The following is a 17,751-nucleotide window of genomic DNA, read 5'->3' as shown; positions in this document are numbered from 1 at the left end:
ACCCTTCTCTAGGCTCCCCTCCAGGACAAATCTTCTGAAGCTCCCTAGCATTGGGTTGTAATGTTGCACTCTATGTGATTTTATACAAATATGCTAATGAGTGTGCATATAATGTAACTGAAATATGCTTCATTCAAAAGGTCTCTTGTAAGCTATCATTACAAAGCTTATATTCTACTGAGTGCTGAGTGTGGTCATCTTATTTGTATGAATGTATCATTCTTGTACCTCAAACTAGAAATATGAAATATAACTCTGAGAGCCTCTTGTAATTATGCAAAGTGTGGGCCATTAATGGTGGCTTGGAATCTTGATGGCTCCCATCAACCAGGACAATTGACTGTAGATGGCTCTGTTTTACTTGTAAGTCTTCCTGTATACATGTGTGCTGGCAAGTGGGTAATGAAGTCTTACAGTGACATGTGATCATGTCACCTGAACTGGAATCCATCTTTAACCTGGTGCTTTTCCATTGAGAAGGAGGGTGGGAACCCGGAGGGAAAAAGGATTCCCACCTTATGCAAAAGATATATAAGTGGTTGGAACAGAACCAAGGGGGCGGCCATCATGAGAAATCCTCTAGCTACCACCTGAGCTGGAACAAGGGCTGTACCAGGGGACAGGATTGTGCCCAGACTAGGAAGGTGTCCAGTCTGTGAAAGAAACTTATTGAAACGTCTCTGAGGGTGAGATTTTATCTTTATTCAGTTTTATTACTGTACTAGACTTAGACTTGTGTGTTTTATTTTATTTTACTTGGTAATTTACTTTGTTCTGTCTGTTACTACTTGGAACCACTTAAATCCCATTTTCTGTATTTAATACAACCACTTTTTACTTATAAATTAACCCAAAGTATGTATTAATAACTGGGGGAGGGGAGAGAGCAAACAGCTGTGCATATCTCTCTATCAGTGTTATAGAGGGCAAACAATTTATGAATTTACCCTGTATAAGCTTATACAGGGTAAAACGGATTTATTTGGGGTTTGGACACCATTGGGAGCCGGGCATCTGAGTGTTAAAGACAGGAACACTTCTTAATTTGCTTTCAGTTAAGTCTGCAGCTTTGGGGCATGTGGTTCAGACCCTGGGTCTGTGTTGGAGCAGACTGGCATGTCTGGCTCAACAAGGTAGGGTTCTGGAGTCCCAAACTGGCAGGGTGCAATAAAAATAAAGGGAAGGGTAATGACCTTTCTGTATACAGTGCTATAAAACCCCCCCTGGACAAAGGCAAAACCCTTTCACCTGTAAAGTATCATAGAATATCAGGGTTAGAAGGGACCTCAGGAGGTCATCTAGTCCAACCCCCTGCTCAAAGCTCAAAGGGTTAAGAAGCTAAGATAACCTCACTGGCACCTGACCAAAATGACCAATGAGGAGACAAGATACTTTCAAAGCTGGAGGGGGGGAAACAAACGGTCTGTCTGTCTGTGTGATGCTCCTCAAAAGCACAGAGGCTGTCAGACTGGGGATGGGACCATTCTGCTTTGTCCCGGAGAGTCTCATCTGTGTATCCCTCTGTCTTCCTTAGCTCTTCCAGTTTAGCCACTCTGCTCTCCAAAGCCCATACACGGTCCTTAAGCACCTAACTCCCAGTAATTGGGGTGTGTTGGGGCCTGGCAAATGAGCTGGAGAGAGGAGCGTATTTCCTCATGGGAATGTCAGCTTTGAGCCCTCTCCTGGAGCGAGGTGCCCAGGACAGGTCAGCACTTCCTAGTGACAGATCTGATAGAGAGTTGAGAGACTCAGATCCAAAATCTCTGCTCTACCTGATTTGGACCAGGGATTAAAACACAGGTCTCCCACATCCCACATGAGTGCACTGAACTTCACTCAAATGGCAATATTAGATGGGTCGTTCAGTCTGTCTGTCTGGAGCTCTTCTACTTTAAACAAATAAACCTTAGGTGGAGCAGGGATTTGAATCTGGGTCTCCCAGACTCCAGATAAGGACATTAAACTGCAGAGCCATGGGATATTCTGGGGGTTCACACACATGGACACACATGCAAACACTCACATGGGCCCATGTGCACACACACACGCACACCCATGCACACATACACACACAGATACCCAGGTGTGACCGGTTGGATCACAGAAACCCTTGGGACCTGCCAACTGATGTGCTCTGAGCCTGTTTCCCCTTCCAGCTTGGGACTTCAGAACCCTGCAGTTTCGTGCCAGACACGCTTGTCTGCTACAAACCCAGGCCTGAACAACGTCACACAAAAGATTCAGGCTAAACTGAAAACAGCTTAAGAAGTGTTCCTGTCTCCAACATTCAGATGCCTAGCTAAAAAATGGGGTCCAAACCACAAATTAATCCGTTTACCCTGTTTTAAGCTTATACAGGGTAAACTCATAAATTATTTGCCCTCTATAACACTGATAGAAGGATATGCGCAGCTGTTTCACCCCCGCCAGATATTAATACATAATCTGGGTTAATTAATAAGTAAAATGTTATTTTATTAAATCCAAACATAGGATTTAAGTGGTTCCAAGTAAAACAGACAGAACAAAGTGAATTACCAAGTAAAATAAAATAAAATACCCACGTGTATGCCTAATAGTAAGAAAGTGATTATAGATGAAATCTAAACCTCAGAGATGTTCCAATAAGATTCTTTTACAGACTAGGCTCCTTCTAGTCTGGGTCCAGCAATCACTCACACCCCCATGGTTACTGTCCTGTGTTCCAGTTTCTTTCAGGTATCCTTGGCGGTGGAGAGGCTACCTCTTCAGCCAGCTGAAGACCAAATGGAGGGGTCTCCCAGGGCTTAAATAGACTTTCTCTTGTGTGTGGAAACCACTTCCTCTCTCATATCCAGAAATCATCTCCAAGATCGAGCTTTGGAGTCACATGGGCAAGTCACATGTCCGTGTTTGACTCAGTTCCTTACCAGCCAGGCCACATTCCTGGGAAAGCTCAGATGTGGATTGGCGTTTCCCAGTTCATAGTAAGCTTAAGTGTTTCTTCACTGGGCACTTATTGAGAATAGTCTTTTCTCAGGAATCTAACCAACTGCTTCACTGACGCTACTTAAAATTAAACAAGTACGTAGCCAATATTCATAACTCCAAATACAAAAATGACACATGCATACAAATAGGATGAATATATTCAGTAGATCTTAACCTTTACAGAGATATGTTACATGGCATATGTAGCATAAAACATGTTCCAGTTATGTCCTATATACATTCATTAGCATATTCACTTAAAGTATTATGGGGTGCAACATCACACCAGGCACAACCACACCTATGGACACACATGCAAACACACACACACATTCCTGATCTGCAAGGCCCCACGGGGGAGCTGTGGTCTGAGAATGCCTAAGTGATCAGGCCTGAGGGGGAGATGGGCTGGGGAACACCTCGTTGGAGAATCCCACCACAATTGAGGCCTGAGCAAAGATTCTGAGCAGCTCGTTAGATGTGGAGCAGTGTCAGAACTCAGGTTGCTTTCTGCAGGCTACTGGCAGAACCTTAGGTTCCTGCAGGGTCAGGCAGCAGATGAGCCGGGGTTTGAGAAAGGCAGCGGTGCCTAAGTTCAGTATTTACCTGAGTGCCTTTGTGGATCTAGCCCTGGACGCTTTTCTGGAAGATGCTTTAATCAAACACAAGTTGAGGTTGTTCAAATCCAAACGGACTGGCTGGCTATGGTTTGAGGAATGTTTGAGGATGTCCACCTCCCACTTTTAAAGAATTTTTTCCTCCTTTATATGTACAAGGACAAGGCTCTCTGCAGCAAAACACGTTTTTATAAGCTCCTGCCATCCTCCAGTGGCTCTCCAGCCCCAGCTGCTTGCTCTGCTAGAACCCGGGCAACATCCCTTTCTTAGGTGGCTAGCAGCTGTAGCACCATCGTTGGACGAGAACATGGTGTGATGCTGTATGATTGAATAAAGAACATTTTTATCATTGTTGCTGCCACTGTTACACAACTGCAATAAATCTTGTGCAAAGTGCGTCCTGTCAGGTGTCAATAGGAAAGTTATGATTTGCTAGGTATGATTATCCTGTTTATGTGCATGTATCACCTTTGTGTCTCAAGTTATGGTTATTGGTGATGTTCTGGTACCAGAGGAGCAATGCAAGTTCAATGCCAGACCAATGGTGCTAGAGGGTCAGGACTCCCAGTTCTTATTCTCAGCTATGCCACAAACTCATTGGGTGGCCTTGGGTAAATCACTTTACCTCTGTGTGTCTCAGTCGGTCCATGACATGGGGAGAATGCTGCCTACCAGTCGAGCTAAAGATCCTTGATATGTAGTGATCTAAACCATTATGCAGAGCATATGGTGGACACAGCTTCACAGTTCAGCTTCAGCCCCTGGGCTAAGGGTGCCCTGTCGTTCCAGATAAGGTGCTCTGTATGTCTGTAAATACCCGGCTCATGGCAGGTGTGCCATTTATTTCCCTCCCTGTGAGCTACCTCAGCCACCCTGGCCCCAGCCCAGCTTCCTGCCTTCCCAGCTAAAAAAGGGCTGACCCTTCTGCCTCTCTCTGCTGTTGTCCACCTAGCTTCAAAGCTGATCCCTTGCCCTGTCCGCAAGGCCTGGCTCAGGGAAAACAGCTCCCAGCCCATCCCCATTGCAGGAGGAACAAAAGGGAGCCAGAAGCTGAAGAAATAAGTCACACAATGGTCTATGCCCTCAGGATTTTGTATATGAGCTATAGGGCCCACAACCTGTACGATGCATAATCTCACCCTGGCTTCCATCTCTGCTCCTAAGTGGTGTGTCGGCCAGAACACTGTGTCCTCATTGTACTCCCTGCAGGCTCTTTGTAACGCTGCAGCAGCTCCAGTCCCACCACCAGATCCTATGGAGCCCTGCTGGGGTTGTGGAAGAGAGAGGTGATTTGACGAGTGATGGTGGAAGGCAAGGAGAGGAGTGAACAAGAGGGGTGGGACCCTGGGGGATAAAGAGCAGAAATGGCTGGAGCCTTGAGATGAGATGTGGAGCAGGGACTGGACATTGGAGGAAGTAATTGGGCAGAGGGCAAAGCCTCAGGGTCCATTTAACAGAAATTATAAAGGTGCTATCCCGATAAGTTAAGGAGTTGAACACAGAACAATTTCCATGTTTGTCACACTGACACAGCACAGTAAGAGCAGGAAAGGATTTAATGTCTTTTTGACTGTCTAAGAAGTGACTCAGGGAAGAGGGCCCAGCACCATATTACCAGCCAGCTCCACACAGAGCTTTTTCTGAGATCCAGAGCACCAGCAGAAAACATTTAAATCCCTTTATGAGTAAAGAGATGGAGCAGCCTGTCCCGAATCTCTTTGGTCCTCACCCCATAGATGATGGGGTTCAGCATGGGGGGCACCAGGAGGTACACATTGGCCATGAGAATATGGAAATGAAGGGACACATTCTGCCCAAACCGGTGTGTGAGTAAGGAGAAGAGAACTGGGATGTAAAAGGCTAAAATGACACCGAGATGGGAGCTGCAGGTCCCCAAAGTCTTGACTCGGGCGTCCTTTGTGGGGAGGCTGAAGATGGCCCTGAGGATCTGGATATAGGACATGGTGATAAAAAACACATCCACACCGGTCACAAAGAATAACACAAAGAGGCCATAGTAACTGCTGATGCGGATGTCTGCGCAGGCCAGTTTCACCAAGGCTATGTGCTCACAGTACGAGTGGGGGATGATGTTGGTTCTGCAATATGGCCATTGCCTCGCCAGGAGGAGAAAGGGCAGTACAAGCATGCCTCCACGCAGCACCACGGCCAGGCTGATCTTGGCCACCACAGAGTTTCTCAGGATGGTGAAATGTCTCAGAGGATGGCAGATGGCCACGTAGCGATCAAAAGCCATGGCCACAAAGATCCCAGACTCCATCACTGAGAAGCAGTGAATGAAGTACATCTGGGTGAGGCAGGCACTGAAATTGATCTCCTTGGAATTCAACCAGAAGATGCTCAGCATTTTGGGCAGGATGGACGTAGACAAGACCAGGTCGGTGACAGCCAGCATGAAGAGGAAATAATACATGGGCCCATGGAGGCTCGTCTCCCTCTTCACAATGAACAGGATTGTGAAGTTCCCCAAGACAGCTATGGCGTACATGGTGCAAAAAGGGATGGAGATCCAGACATGGGCCACCTCCAGGCCAGGAATGCCGAGCAGGATGAAGGCGGAGGGGTTGGTGAAGACAGTTGTGTTGGAAACTGACATGGAGTGGGGGTGAAGGTGTCCAACTCTGAGGCAGAACGGTGTCTCCTGCATATACTGTACATTCACTGGAATTTCTGTATGTGCCCAGGGTCTCGGGTGATGGTCTCAGTAAATATTCCTGGATTGAGAGACAAGAAGGGGGTGTGTGATAGAGGAGGGGAAAATAAAAAAAATGGAGCTGATTACATTCAAACGGTCAAACAGAGAACTATTCCCAACCAGTAATATCTGTAGGCACTTAGTGTTTCACAAGAGCTAGTTCCTCAAAGCTGAGGCAAAATGTTGGAAAAACTTATTGGGAGGAAAAAATTAGACAGAAAATTGGGAAGGGAAAATTGGAATTCTATAAGAAGCATTTATTAGATAGCTAGAAAGTCACAATTCCATAGTCAAAGAAGTGGACAGCTTTGGATAAACACGTGATTCAGTGTCAAACCGAAAGAATTTATTAAGTAGAGCAGGGCGGGAGGGAGAAGAGCAATATATAACTTATGAAAAAAAAGGTAAATAAATAGCAAATAATACGAAATTGAAGTTGTGAAAATTGATCATGGACATTAAAGACATGAGGGAAAAATCCATGTGTGGCAGGTTTCAGGATCACAAAGGAGGTTGTTCAGTATATTAAGAACAAAAGAAATCCTTGAAAAGGTTTAGGCCAATTCCTAGAGGGAGAAAGAAAACATGTTTATGTTGCAAAAAAGGTAGATTTCTTCAGTAAATATATTCGTTCTGCATTTGGAAAGAAGCAGTATGAGTTACTCATATCACATGAGGTGAGAAAATACTTTCCAGTCCATTAGGAGTCAAGGAGGGAGTATAAGAGCATCTACAGTAGAACCTTAGAGATACGAACACCAGGGTTACGAACTGACCGATCCACCACAAATCTCATTCGGAACCAGAAATAAACAATCATCAAGCAGCAGAGTCAAAAAAAGAGAGGCAAATACAGGGCAGTTCTGTGTTAAACATAAAAAAGAAAATGGAAAGTTTTAAAAAAAGATTTGACAAGATTAGGAAACAATGGAAAAGCTCGTCTGGGATTCTTAAAAAAAAAGTCTAGGAATTTAGTTAATGCCAATCAACAACAGAGTTGATTAGCATGTTTATCCCTTAATGAGAGTACAGGTTTGGTTGATCAAAGTGACCACTCAGATACATAAAGTTTGATTTCTCTGAAGCATTTGATTTACTAGGGAAAAACATTCAGATAAAAACTGAACACTATACAACATCAGGAGAGTGTATGTAAAATGGACTAAAAACTGCCTAACTGACATATCTCGGAAAGCTGTTGTCAAGGGTCCATTGTCGGAGGTGGGGGGGGGGAACAGGGGACGTTTCTAATGAGGTTGTGCAGAGATCATTTCTAGGCCCAATGCTATTCAATATTTTCATCAATTACCTGGAAGTAAATAGAAAAACTGTCAACTCTACGAAATGGGCCATCATGATTATCACTTTCCCCTGCTGATAAAAACTCCTCTTAATTAATAAGCCAATTAGAGTTGGTAAGAGTACTTCCACCTTTTCATGTTCTCTGTATGTATAAATTTCTAATAACTATATGCTGCATTCTATGCATCCGATGAAGTGTAGCTGTAGCCCATGAAAGCTTATGCTCAAATACATTTGTTAGTCGCTAAGGTACCACAAGTCCTCCTGTTCTTTTTTTTTAAAAATGGAACATGGCTGAAGCACCTGCAAGAGGTATCCGAGACCTTTTCTTTTGCCAGCTCAAGCACAGGGCGCAGGGAGAAGGGGGAAGAAACCTGTGTGGCTCGTGACAGGAAGCCATAAAAAAGGATAGAGAAAAATTACTCTCTTTTCCCACTGAAAGGAGGACAAGAGGCAATGGGTTCAATTACAACATAGCAGATTTAGATGAAATCTCAGGAAAAACTTCCTAACAGGAAGAACAGGAGGAAAATGGAACAGATGCCTCAGGAAGCTGTGGAAGGTGCTTCGCTAGAGCTTTTCCAAAGGAGGCTGGATGCCCATCTGTCTGGAATGGTTTATACAGAACACATCTTTCATCTTTGCAGAGGTTTAAACTACCTGAGCCTTGAGGTATCTTCTAACCCTTTGGGTCTATGATTCAAAGATGTAAAATACCACCACAGAGCAGGCCTCAGTTAAACACAAGTCATGGGGCTCAATACAGGGGTAACTAGGTGAAATTTAATGGCCTGTGTTATACAGGAGGTCGGACTGGATAATTGAATGGTCCCTTCTGGCCTTAAACCCTATGAATCTATCAATAAAGAAAGTAGATAAGGCATTTATATTTGCTATGTCTCATAAAACATGGACAAGTGAACACTGAATTACATTCAAACTCTAAACTATAAAATTGATAAGAAAATAGTTTAAATAATACATATTTGGCCTGTGGAAATTTTTCCAGTGAGGAGCCCGAGCACCTCCATACTTCCCAGCATATATAAGTCAGGTAACAGTCATCCTGTTAACAACCAGAGCCCTAAAATGCACGGGGAGGAGCTGACAGTGTCTGTGCATTAACACAAAGTTGGCTCCTGAGATCTTTCCTCTGCTCTTACTCAAAGGAGAGTTTTTCTTGCGTGGGGACTGAACAAAATACAGGCCAGGGCCTTAGAATTTGGCCTTGTAGTGTATGTCTACTATTGCCTGTGATCCTGAAGGATACTCTGTGCCCACCGAAATACAGCCACCTCCGGGATAGAGCCCATCAGACAGCCTGGGGGACGGGGAAACAGCAGTGAGGGACATTTTGGCCCATGAGAGTGGAGCAAACTCATCAGCTCTGGCAGGGGACCTGGGATATTTAATGGCTGTGCAGAGGGGAAAGGACCCCAGACTTACTGTCTATGGCACCATGCGCACGTTTCCCTGGGTTTGTTGAGAGGGGAGCTCCTCAGAAAGAGATGGGTACCCGTGAATGCTGAGACAGAAGTGTCTTCCCTCAGGTAGCCGTGTCCTACACCTCTCTCACCCCAGCATCTGCAGGCGCAACCCAAGATGAGAGCCAAATTGGGGGTGTGCACTGTTTATAACCAAGCTCTGTGCAATCCCATGGGAGTTTGCTCAGCCTCTAGTGGAGAAACACGCAAACAGGCTCGAGACCAGAGAGATTCAAGCCAATCTCTCTCTTTCCATGTCTCTGCTTCTGTGCTCTTTATCCATCTTTAGGAGTAAACAGTAATTAAGGGACCTTCCCAAAGGGAGATGAGAACACTTGGGCTCTGTGCTCAGTCAGAAAGGAATTGCCTGCTCTGTGTATTTGTGTATATTTAAAAATTCTAGTTCATTAGTAAGAAAATTAGGGATAATACCTAGGTCTCCAGAGGGTCTGATAGCCTGTAAATACACAGTACATATGAGTGGATAGTAGACAAACAGATCTGGAGAAAGGTGACTAAGGGGAGACACTAGCAGTTTTTTTCAGGTACATGGGGCTATCGCTAAGTGATCAGGGATAAGTAATTCTCGTCATTAACTATCGCCATACTATGCAGCACCTTTCACTGAAGGATCTTCAAAATACCGAGCAAAGGAAAGTCACTATGATCATCTCCCCATTAAAGAGATAGGTAAACTGGGGCAAAGGGAGATATGACTTGGCCAAGGTCACACGGATAACAACAGATGGTATGCAGGATCCTGACTTCCTTACTATGACCATGCTTTCTCTGTCAGTAACTGAGCACATGAAAAGAAGGAAATGGACTCACACTCTGCCCCTCCTTCAATGAGCAGAGGACAATCATAGAATCATAGAATCATAGAATATCAGGGTTGGAAGGGACCCCAGAAGGTCATCTAGTCCAACCCCCTGCTCGAAGCAGGACCAAGTCCCAGTTAAATCATCCCAGCCAGGGCTTTGTCAAACCTGACCTTAAAAACCTCTAAGGAAGGAGATTCTACCACCTCCCTAGGTAACGCATTCCAGTGTTTCACCACCCTCTTAGTGAAAAAGTTTTTCCTAATATCCAATCTAAACCTCCCCCATTGCAACTTGAGACCATTACTCCTCGTTCTGTCATCTGCTACCATTGAGAACAGTCTAGAGCCATCCTCTTTGGAACCCCCTTTCAGGTAGTTGAAAGCAGCTATCAAATCCCCCCTCATTCTTCTCTTCTGCAGACTAAACAATCCCAGCTCCCTCAGCCTCTCCTCATAAGTCATGTGCTCTAGACCCCTAATCATTTTTGTTGCCCTTCGCTGGACTCTCTCCAATTTATCCACATCCTTCTTGTAGTGTGGGGCCCAAAACTGGACACAGTACTCCAGATGAGGCCTCACCAGTGTCGAATAGAGGGGAACGATCACGTCCCTCGATCTGCTCGCTATGCCCCTACTTATACATCCCAAAATGCCATTGGCCTTCTTGGCAACAAGGGCACACTGCTGACTCATATCCAGCTTCTCGTCCACTGTCACCCCTAGGTCCTTTTCCGCAGAACTGCTGCCTAGCCATTCGGTCCCTAGTCTGTAGCGGTGCATTGGATTCTTCCATCCTAAGTGCAGGACCCTGCACTTATCCTTATTGAACCTCATCAGATTTCTTTTGGCCCAATCCTCCAATTTGTCTAGGTCCTTCTGTATCCTATCCCTCCCCTCCAGCGTATCTACCACTCCTCCCAGTTTAGTATCATCCGCAAATTTGCTGAGAGTGCAATCCACACCATCCTCCAGATCATTTATGAAGATATTGAACAAAACCGGCCCCAGGACCGACCCCTGGGGCACTCCACTTGACACCCGCTGCCAACTAGACATGGAGCCATTGATCACTACCCGTTGAGCCCGACAATCTAGCCAGCTTTCTACCCACCTTATAGTGCATTCATCCAGCCCATACTTCCTTAACTTGCTGACAAGAATACTGTGGGAGACCGTGTCAAAAGCTTTGCTAAAGTCAAGAAACAATACATCCACTGCTTTCCCTTCATCCACAGAACCAGTAATCTCATCATAAAAGGCGATTAGATTAGTCAGGCATGACCTTCCCTTGGTGAATCCATGCTGTCTGTTCCTGATCACTTTCCTCTCATGTAAGTGCTTCAGGATTGATTCTTTGAGGACCTGCTCCATGATTTTTCCAGGGACTGAGGTGAGGCTGACTGACCTGTAGTTCCCAGGATCCTCCTTCTTCCCTTTTTTAAAGATTGGCACTACATTAGCCTTTTTCCAGTCATCCGGGACTTCCCCCATTCGCCACGAGTTTTCAAAGATAATGGCCAAGGGCTCTGCAATCACAGCAGCCAATTCCTTCAGCACTCTCGGATGCAACTCGTCCGGCCCCATGGACTTGTGCACGTCCAGCTTTTCTAAATAGTCCCTAACCACCTCTATCTCCACAGAGGGCTGGCCATCTCTTCCCCATTTTGTGATGCCCAGCGCAGCAGTCTGGGAGCTGACCTTGTTAGTGAAAACAGAGGCAAAAAAAGCATTGAGTACATTGAGTACAATGAACAAGCCCATATTCCTGAGCATATGCTATTTTGCATTTCACACATTCAAGTGTCGCAATCATTGTAGTGTTATCCACAGGCGTTCTTGCAAAGTTCTGTGTACCTCGTAAGACTTTGTATATCAGCCTATTGATATTAAAAGTCAGCAAATGTGCCTTCTCTGAGTCGCTAGAGAACCTCTCTTTGTATCTGTGTACTATTGTTAAACATTGGACTTTTCCAGCTGGGGAAAACTCAATACAGATATTCATGAATGCCATGAGGTGGGGGTGCTTCACTTTCCCCTTCCACACAGCAGACCATGTTGATTATGGTTTCCCTACTGTGAGAAACTTTGAGCCTGTTTACAGATGTTAGCTGAGAAGCAGTATCCTCATAATGTTTCTTGTTTACTACTCCTACCATGTCCAAATGCTTTCCTCAACAATCATACATATTATACCTTTTTATAAGAGTTACGATCAGTATCGAACTCTTTGTTATAAGGTTTATCATTAGCAACAAACTTTGCATCATGAGATTGAACAATAACACAAAATCTTTTTTCAGAGCTACACTTTTCTCAGACTTTTTATTTTGTTACACCTTCTGCTTTGACCGTTTGTTTCTTCAAAACCCACTGTGACTTTCAACTCCTCTCTGAACCTTAGCATGTGTTTAGTAAGTGGTTTTCCTTTCCCCTCAGTGTCCCTGTCAGAAGGGTTCTCTAATTTCTGACTAACAAAAACAAACACCCTTGCCCCGCCCCTTATCCGAGGTCCCACCCCTTTCACTCCACCCAACTTCCCTCAGTAGCTGGATCTTCCTCTTCTTCCCTCCCTCTCTGATTTTCACCGGGCTGGGAGGGCTGGAGAGGGTCCCTTTTCAACCAAGTGTTCAGTTGAAAACTGGGCATCTTGTAAACCTGTTGGTAGGAATCTCAGTCAAAGGTAATCTCTGGGGTCATGGTATACCGGTATCTGGTGGGGTTAGGATGTAAAGGGAATTTGAGTGTTGGCTAGCCCTCTGTGGAGCTTCTTCCCAAACCCAGGGTTATGCATGCAAAGAAATCCATGCAAACAAAATCCTCCTCCTCCTTTGGGCTTTTCTTGTGATCCCCACTCTACGCAGTGGGACTCCTCACCCCATTCATAAAGGGTTGGGATCTGTGCTCTCTGGGCTAAGAGGTGTGTCTTGTGCCAGAAGCTCTCTCACAGATGCTTTCTGTGTCTTAGCAGCCCACAGAATTTCCTTCTCCCCTGTGTCAGGTGGGTCATTAGCATTTCCACAGACAACCATTTCTTCAGTGGGATCCACACCCTGTCTTAAAGAGAGAGTTAGTTTTCACAAGCACATCAGGAACAAATTCCTGAATGATCAGGACCTGGATTGAGATGCCCTCCATCACCCCTCTCTATCCCCAGGAGGTCCATTGTGTGACTGCTCCCTTGGGAAGTCAGTTACACAGCTTCCTCTCAAAACCTGAGCCATGGGTTGAGTACCTGAGTGAACAGATGCTTAACCACCCATTCTGTCCTGGGCATCCTCCCCTATGTGATGAGTGAGAAAATAATTCCTGTTCTCCCACTATTCCTCCCTCAGTTTCCTACTCTGGGCCCCCCTCTAAGACACATACCCCAATGCTCTCTAGGGTGACATCTATCCCCTGCTTAGCCATAACTGCCTCAGAGCTAACAGCCTAGACAGTTGTCACACTGATAGGTGCTACACCTCCTCCCTCCGTGAGGTGGTGTTACCTCCTGCTGAAGTGTTAAGGTAAATCTCACCCAGCTCTGTAGTGGTTTCTATGATTCCATCACCCTTCCCTGAGCTCCCCTCCAGGACAAACCTTCCTAAGCTCCCAGCATTGGGTTGTGATGTTGCACTTTACATGATTTTATACAAATATGCTAATGAGTGTGCATATAATGTAACTGGAATATGCTTCATTCAAGAGGTCTCTTGTAAGGTGTCATTACAAAGCTTGTGGCACCTTAGAGACTAACAAATTTATTTGAGCATAAGCTTTCGTGAGCAGTGGAATGCATCCGATGAAGTGAGCTGTAGCTCACAAAAGCTTATGCTCAAATAAATTTGTTAATCTCTAAGGTGCCACAAGTACTCCTTTTCTTTTTGCGAATACAGACTAACATGGCTGCTACTCTAAAACCTGTCATTACAAAGTTTATAATCTACTGAGTGTGGCCATCCTATTTGTATGAATGTATCATTCTTGTACCTGAAACTAGAAATATGAAATATAACTCTGAGGGCCTCTTGTAATTATGCAAAGTGTGTGCAATTAATGGTGGTTGGAATCTTGATGGTTCCCATCAACCAGGACAATTATCTGTAGATGGCTCCATTTTACTTGTAAGTCTTCCTGTATACATGTTTGCTGGCAAGTGGGTAATGAAGTCTTACAGTGACATGTGATCATGTCACCTGAACTGGAATCAATATTTAACATGGTGCTTTTCCATTGAGAAGGAGGGTGGGAACCCAGAGAGAGACAAAGAATTCTCACCTTATGTAAAAGATATATAAGTGGGTGGAACACAACAAGGGGAGGCGGCCATCATGAGAAATCCCCTAGCTACCACCTGAGCTGGAACAAGGGCTGTACCAGGGGAAAGGATTGGGCCCAGACAAGGAAGGCATCCAGTCTATGAAAGAAACTTATTGAAACATCTCTGAGGGTGAGATTTTATCTGTATTCAGTTTTATTACTGTACTAGACTTAGACTTGCGTGTTTTATGTTATTTTGCTTGGTAATTCACTTTGTTCTGTCTGTTACTACTTGGGAACCACTTAAATCCCACTTTCCGTATTTAATACAACCACTTTTTACTTATTAATTAACCCAGACTATGTATTAATACCTGGGTGTGTGTGGGGGGGGGGGGGGGGGGGGGGCAAACAGCGGTGCATATCTCTCTATCAGTGTTATAGAGGGCAAACAATTTATGAGTTTACCCTGTATAAGCTTTATACAGGGTACAACAGATTTATTTGGGGTTTGGACCCCATTTGGGAGTTGGGCATCTGAGTTTTAAAGAAAGGAACACTTCTTAATTTGCTTTCAGTTAAGTCTGCAGCTTTGGGGCATGTGGTTCAGACCCTGGGTCTGTGCTGGAACAGACTGGTGTGTCTGTCTCAACAAGGCAGGTTGCTGGAGTCCCAGGCTGGCAGGGAAAGCAGGGGCAGAAGTAGTCTTGGCACATCAGTTGGCAGCCCCAAGGGGGTTTCTGTGATCCAACCCATCACATGGTCAAGTGGTCCTGGTCAAGTGGTCAGTAGACTATCCCGACCACTATATTGTTACTATTCAAGCATGCGACTACTATCCATAAGGACTCTATGGTACAGTTTGGTTCATTTCAAATTTTTACCTCATTTTATTCTGCACTTTCTTTCACATACAGTGTCACTTCCCAACCAGCACAACCTGTTCTGTCCTTCTGATATATTTTGTACCCTGGTATTACTGTGTCCCATTGATTATCCTCATTCCACCAAGATTCTATGATGCCTATTATAAAAATATCCTCATTTAAAATGAAGCACTCTAGTTCAGTGGTTCTGAAAGCCGGTCCTCCGCTTGTTCAGGGAAAGCCCCTGACGGGCCGGACCGGTTTGTTTACCTGCCGCATTGGCAGGTTCGGTTGATCGCGGCTCCCACTGGCTGCGGTTCGCCGCTCCAGACCAATGGGGGCTGCGGTAAGTGCTGTGGGCCAAGGGATGTGATGGTGTGGGCCAAGGGATGCCTGGAGCGGCAAACAGCGGCCAGTGGGAGCCATGATCCGACGAACCTGCGGATGCGGCAGGTAAACAAACCGGCTCGGTACACCAGGGGCTTTCCCCGACCAAGAGGCAGACCGGCTTTTAGAACCACTGCTCAAGTTCACCCATTTCATTATCTGGACTTCTAGCATTTGTATATATGCACTTTAAAAACTTGTCACTTTTTAGCTGTCTGCCATTACATGATGTAAATGAATGGGACTCTTTTTCATTTGTTTCTCATCAGATCCTACCCATATTTTATCATCTTCCATCCTCTCCTCTTTACGAGGAGAATCTCCATTACTAGAGCCTCCCCTAAGGGGTAACTCTGTTTGAACCATGTGCTTCTCTGTATGTGTCGGCTTTCCCTCAGCCCTTAGTTTAAAACATTCTCTATGTGCTACACTAATTTTAAGTGCCAGCAGTCTGGTTCCATTTTGGTTTAGGTGGAGCCCAGCCTTCCCATATAGGCTCTGCCCTTCCCCAAAGTGTCCGCAGTTCCTAGTCAATCTTAACCCTTCCTCTCTACACCACCGTCTCATCCACGCATTGATACTTGGCAGTTCTGCCTGTCTCACTGGCCCTGTGCGTGGAACTGGAAGTAGTTCAGAGAATTCTGGAGGACCTGGACTTCAATCTCTTTCCTAGAAGCCTAAATTTGCCCTGCAGGACCTCTCAGGAGATCCACAACCTTCACACAAGGCAGGCAAGTCACAATGCAGTTCTTCCAGTCATCACAACCCAACTATCTGTGTTTCTAATGATCGAATCCCCCTTAACTATTACCTATCTCTTCCTAATAACTAGGGTTCCATCCCCTGGAGAGGTATCCTCAGTATGACAGGAGACCATGACATTATCAGAAAACAGGATTCCAGCTGCTCCAGTTTGAAGTTGTTTTTCCCTGAGACTTTCATCCTCCTCAAAAGCACAGAGCTGTCAGACTGGGGGTGGGACCATTCTGCTTTGTCCTGGAAAGTCTCATTTATGTATCCCTCTGTCTCCCTTAGCTCTTCCAGTTTCGCCACTCTGCTCTCCAAAGCCCATACACGGTCCTTTATCACCTAACTCCCAGTAATTGGGGTGTGTTGGGGCCTGGCTAATGAGCTGGAGAGAGGTGTGTATTTCCTCATGGGACTGTCATCTGTGAACCCTCTCCTGCAGTGAGGTGCCCAGGACAGGTCAGCATTTTCTAGTGACAGATCTGATAGAGAGTTTGGAGACTCAGATCCAAAATCTCTGCTCTACCTGATTTGGACCAGGGTCTAAAACACAGGTCTCCCACATGAGTGCCCTGAACATTACTCAAATGGCAATACTAGGTGGGTCATTCAGTCTGGAGCTCATAGATTATCATAGAATATCAGGGTTGGAAGGGACCTCAGGAGGTCATCTAGTCCAACCCCCTGCTCAAAGCAGGATGAATCCCCAATTTTTGCCCCAGATCCCTAAATGGCCCCCTCAAGGATTGAACTCACAACCCTGGGTTTAGCAGGCCAATGCTCAAACCACTGAGCTATCCCTCCCCCTTTGTACACGTAAATCTTCAGTGGAGCTGGGATTTGAATCTGGGCCTCCCAGACTCCAGGTAAGGGCCAGCTTGGGACTTCAGAACCAGGCCTTGTTCGAGCCAGCTTGCCTGCTACAAACCCAGGCCTGAACAACGTCACACAAAAGATTCAGGCTAAACTGAAAACAGCTTAAAAAGTGTTCCTGTCTCCAACATTCAGATGCCCAGCTCCCAATGGGGTCCAAACCCCAAATAAATCTGTTTTACCCTGTTTTAAGCTTATACAGGGTGTGGAAGTATAACATTGTATAAGTATAACGTTGTATAAGGGGACATGCTGGATACATTGTATATGAGAGGGCATGCCAAAACATGTTACAAAGTATCTGAGGGAGCACACGTAGGGACAGTTAGCTTTTGAATGGAAAAGCAATTAAGATAGAGCCAGCACGTCTAAGAAGCAGGCATCAGAATGGAAGGTGTGAAGGGCAATTAGTTAAGTTAACTGGAAGCTGTTAAAGGAGATTGTTAAGGGTGGCAGGTAATTGAAGATACGTGACTGGTCTCAGGGATCTCGAAGGGTGGTGACTAAAATCTTTTTCTTCTTTTGTCTGTAACTTCTCTGTAACTTGTTCTCCAAAAAACTGTATAAATTAAGAGACACAAGCCCCACTCAGGGGGCTCACTTCTAAATGTATTAGCAGAGCAGCTTTGCTAATAAAACAGAGTGGTCTGATAAATTGTGAGTCTGAGTCAAACTTTGACAATTGTAAACTCATAAATTGTTCGCCGTCTATAACAATGATAGAAGG

The 17,751-nt window shown here is 45.2% G+C and overlaps 1 protein-coding gene across 1 annotated transcript; it reads right to left on the bottom strand.

Moving 5' to 3' along the window:
• Positions 1-5,256: 5,256 nt before the first annotated feature.
• Positions 5,257-6,844, bottom strand: LOC119565152 (olfactory receptor 52K2-like). Its single transcript, XM_037889591.1, has one exon. The coding sequence runs from the start codon at positions 6,253-6,255 to the stop codon at positions 5,257-5,259; it is 999 nt and encodes a 332-aa protein (XP_037745519.1). The 5' UTR covers positions 6,256-6,844.
• Between the last annotated feature and the right edge of the window lie 10,907 nt (positions 6,845-17,751).

This window comes from Chelonia mydas, chromosome 1 (genome assembly GCF_015237465.2).
Source record: "Chelonia mydas isolate rCheMyd1 chromosome 1, rCheMyd1.pri.v2, whole genome shotgun sequence".
In the NCBI taxonomy this organism is placed as follows: Eukaryota; Metazoa; Chordata; order Testudines; family Cheloniidae; genus Chelonia; species Chelonia mydas.
This window is presented reverse-complemented; position numbering and strand designations above follow the sequence as displayed.

Excerpts from the sequence above, each read along its gene's own strand:
- LOC119565152 (XM_037889591.1), bottom strand. The coding sequence starts at position 6,255 with ATGCAGGAGACACCGTTCTGCCTCAGAGTTGGACACCTTCACCCCCAC.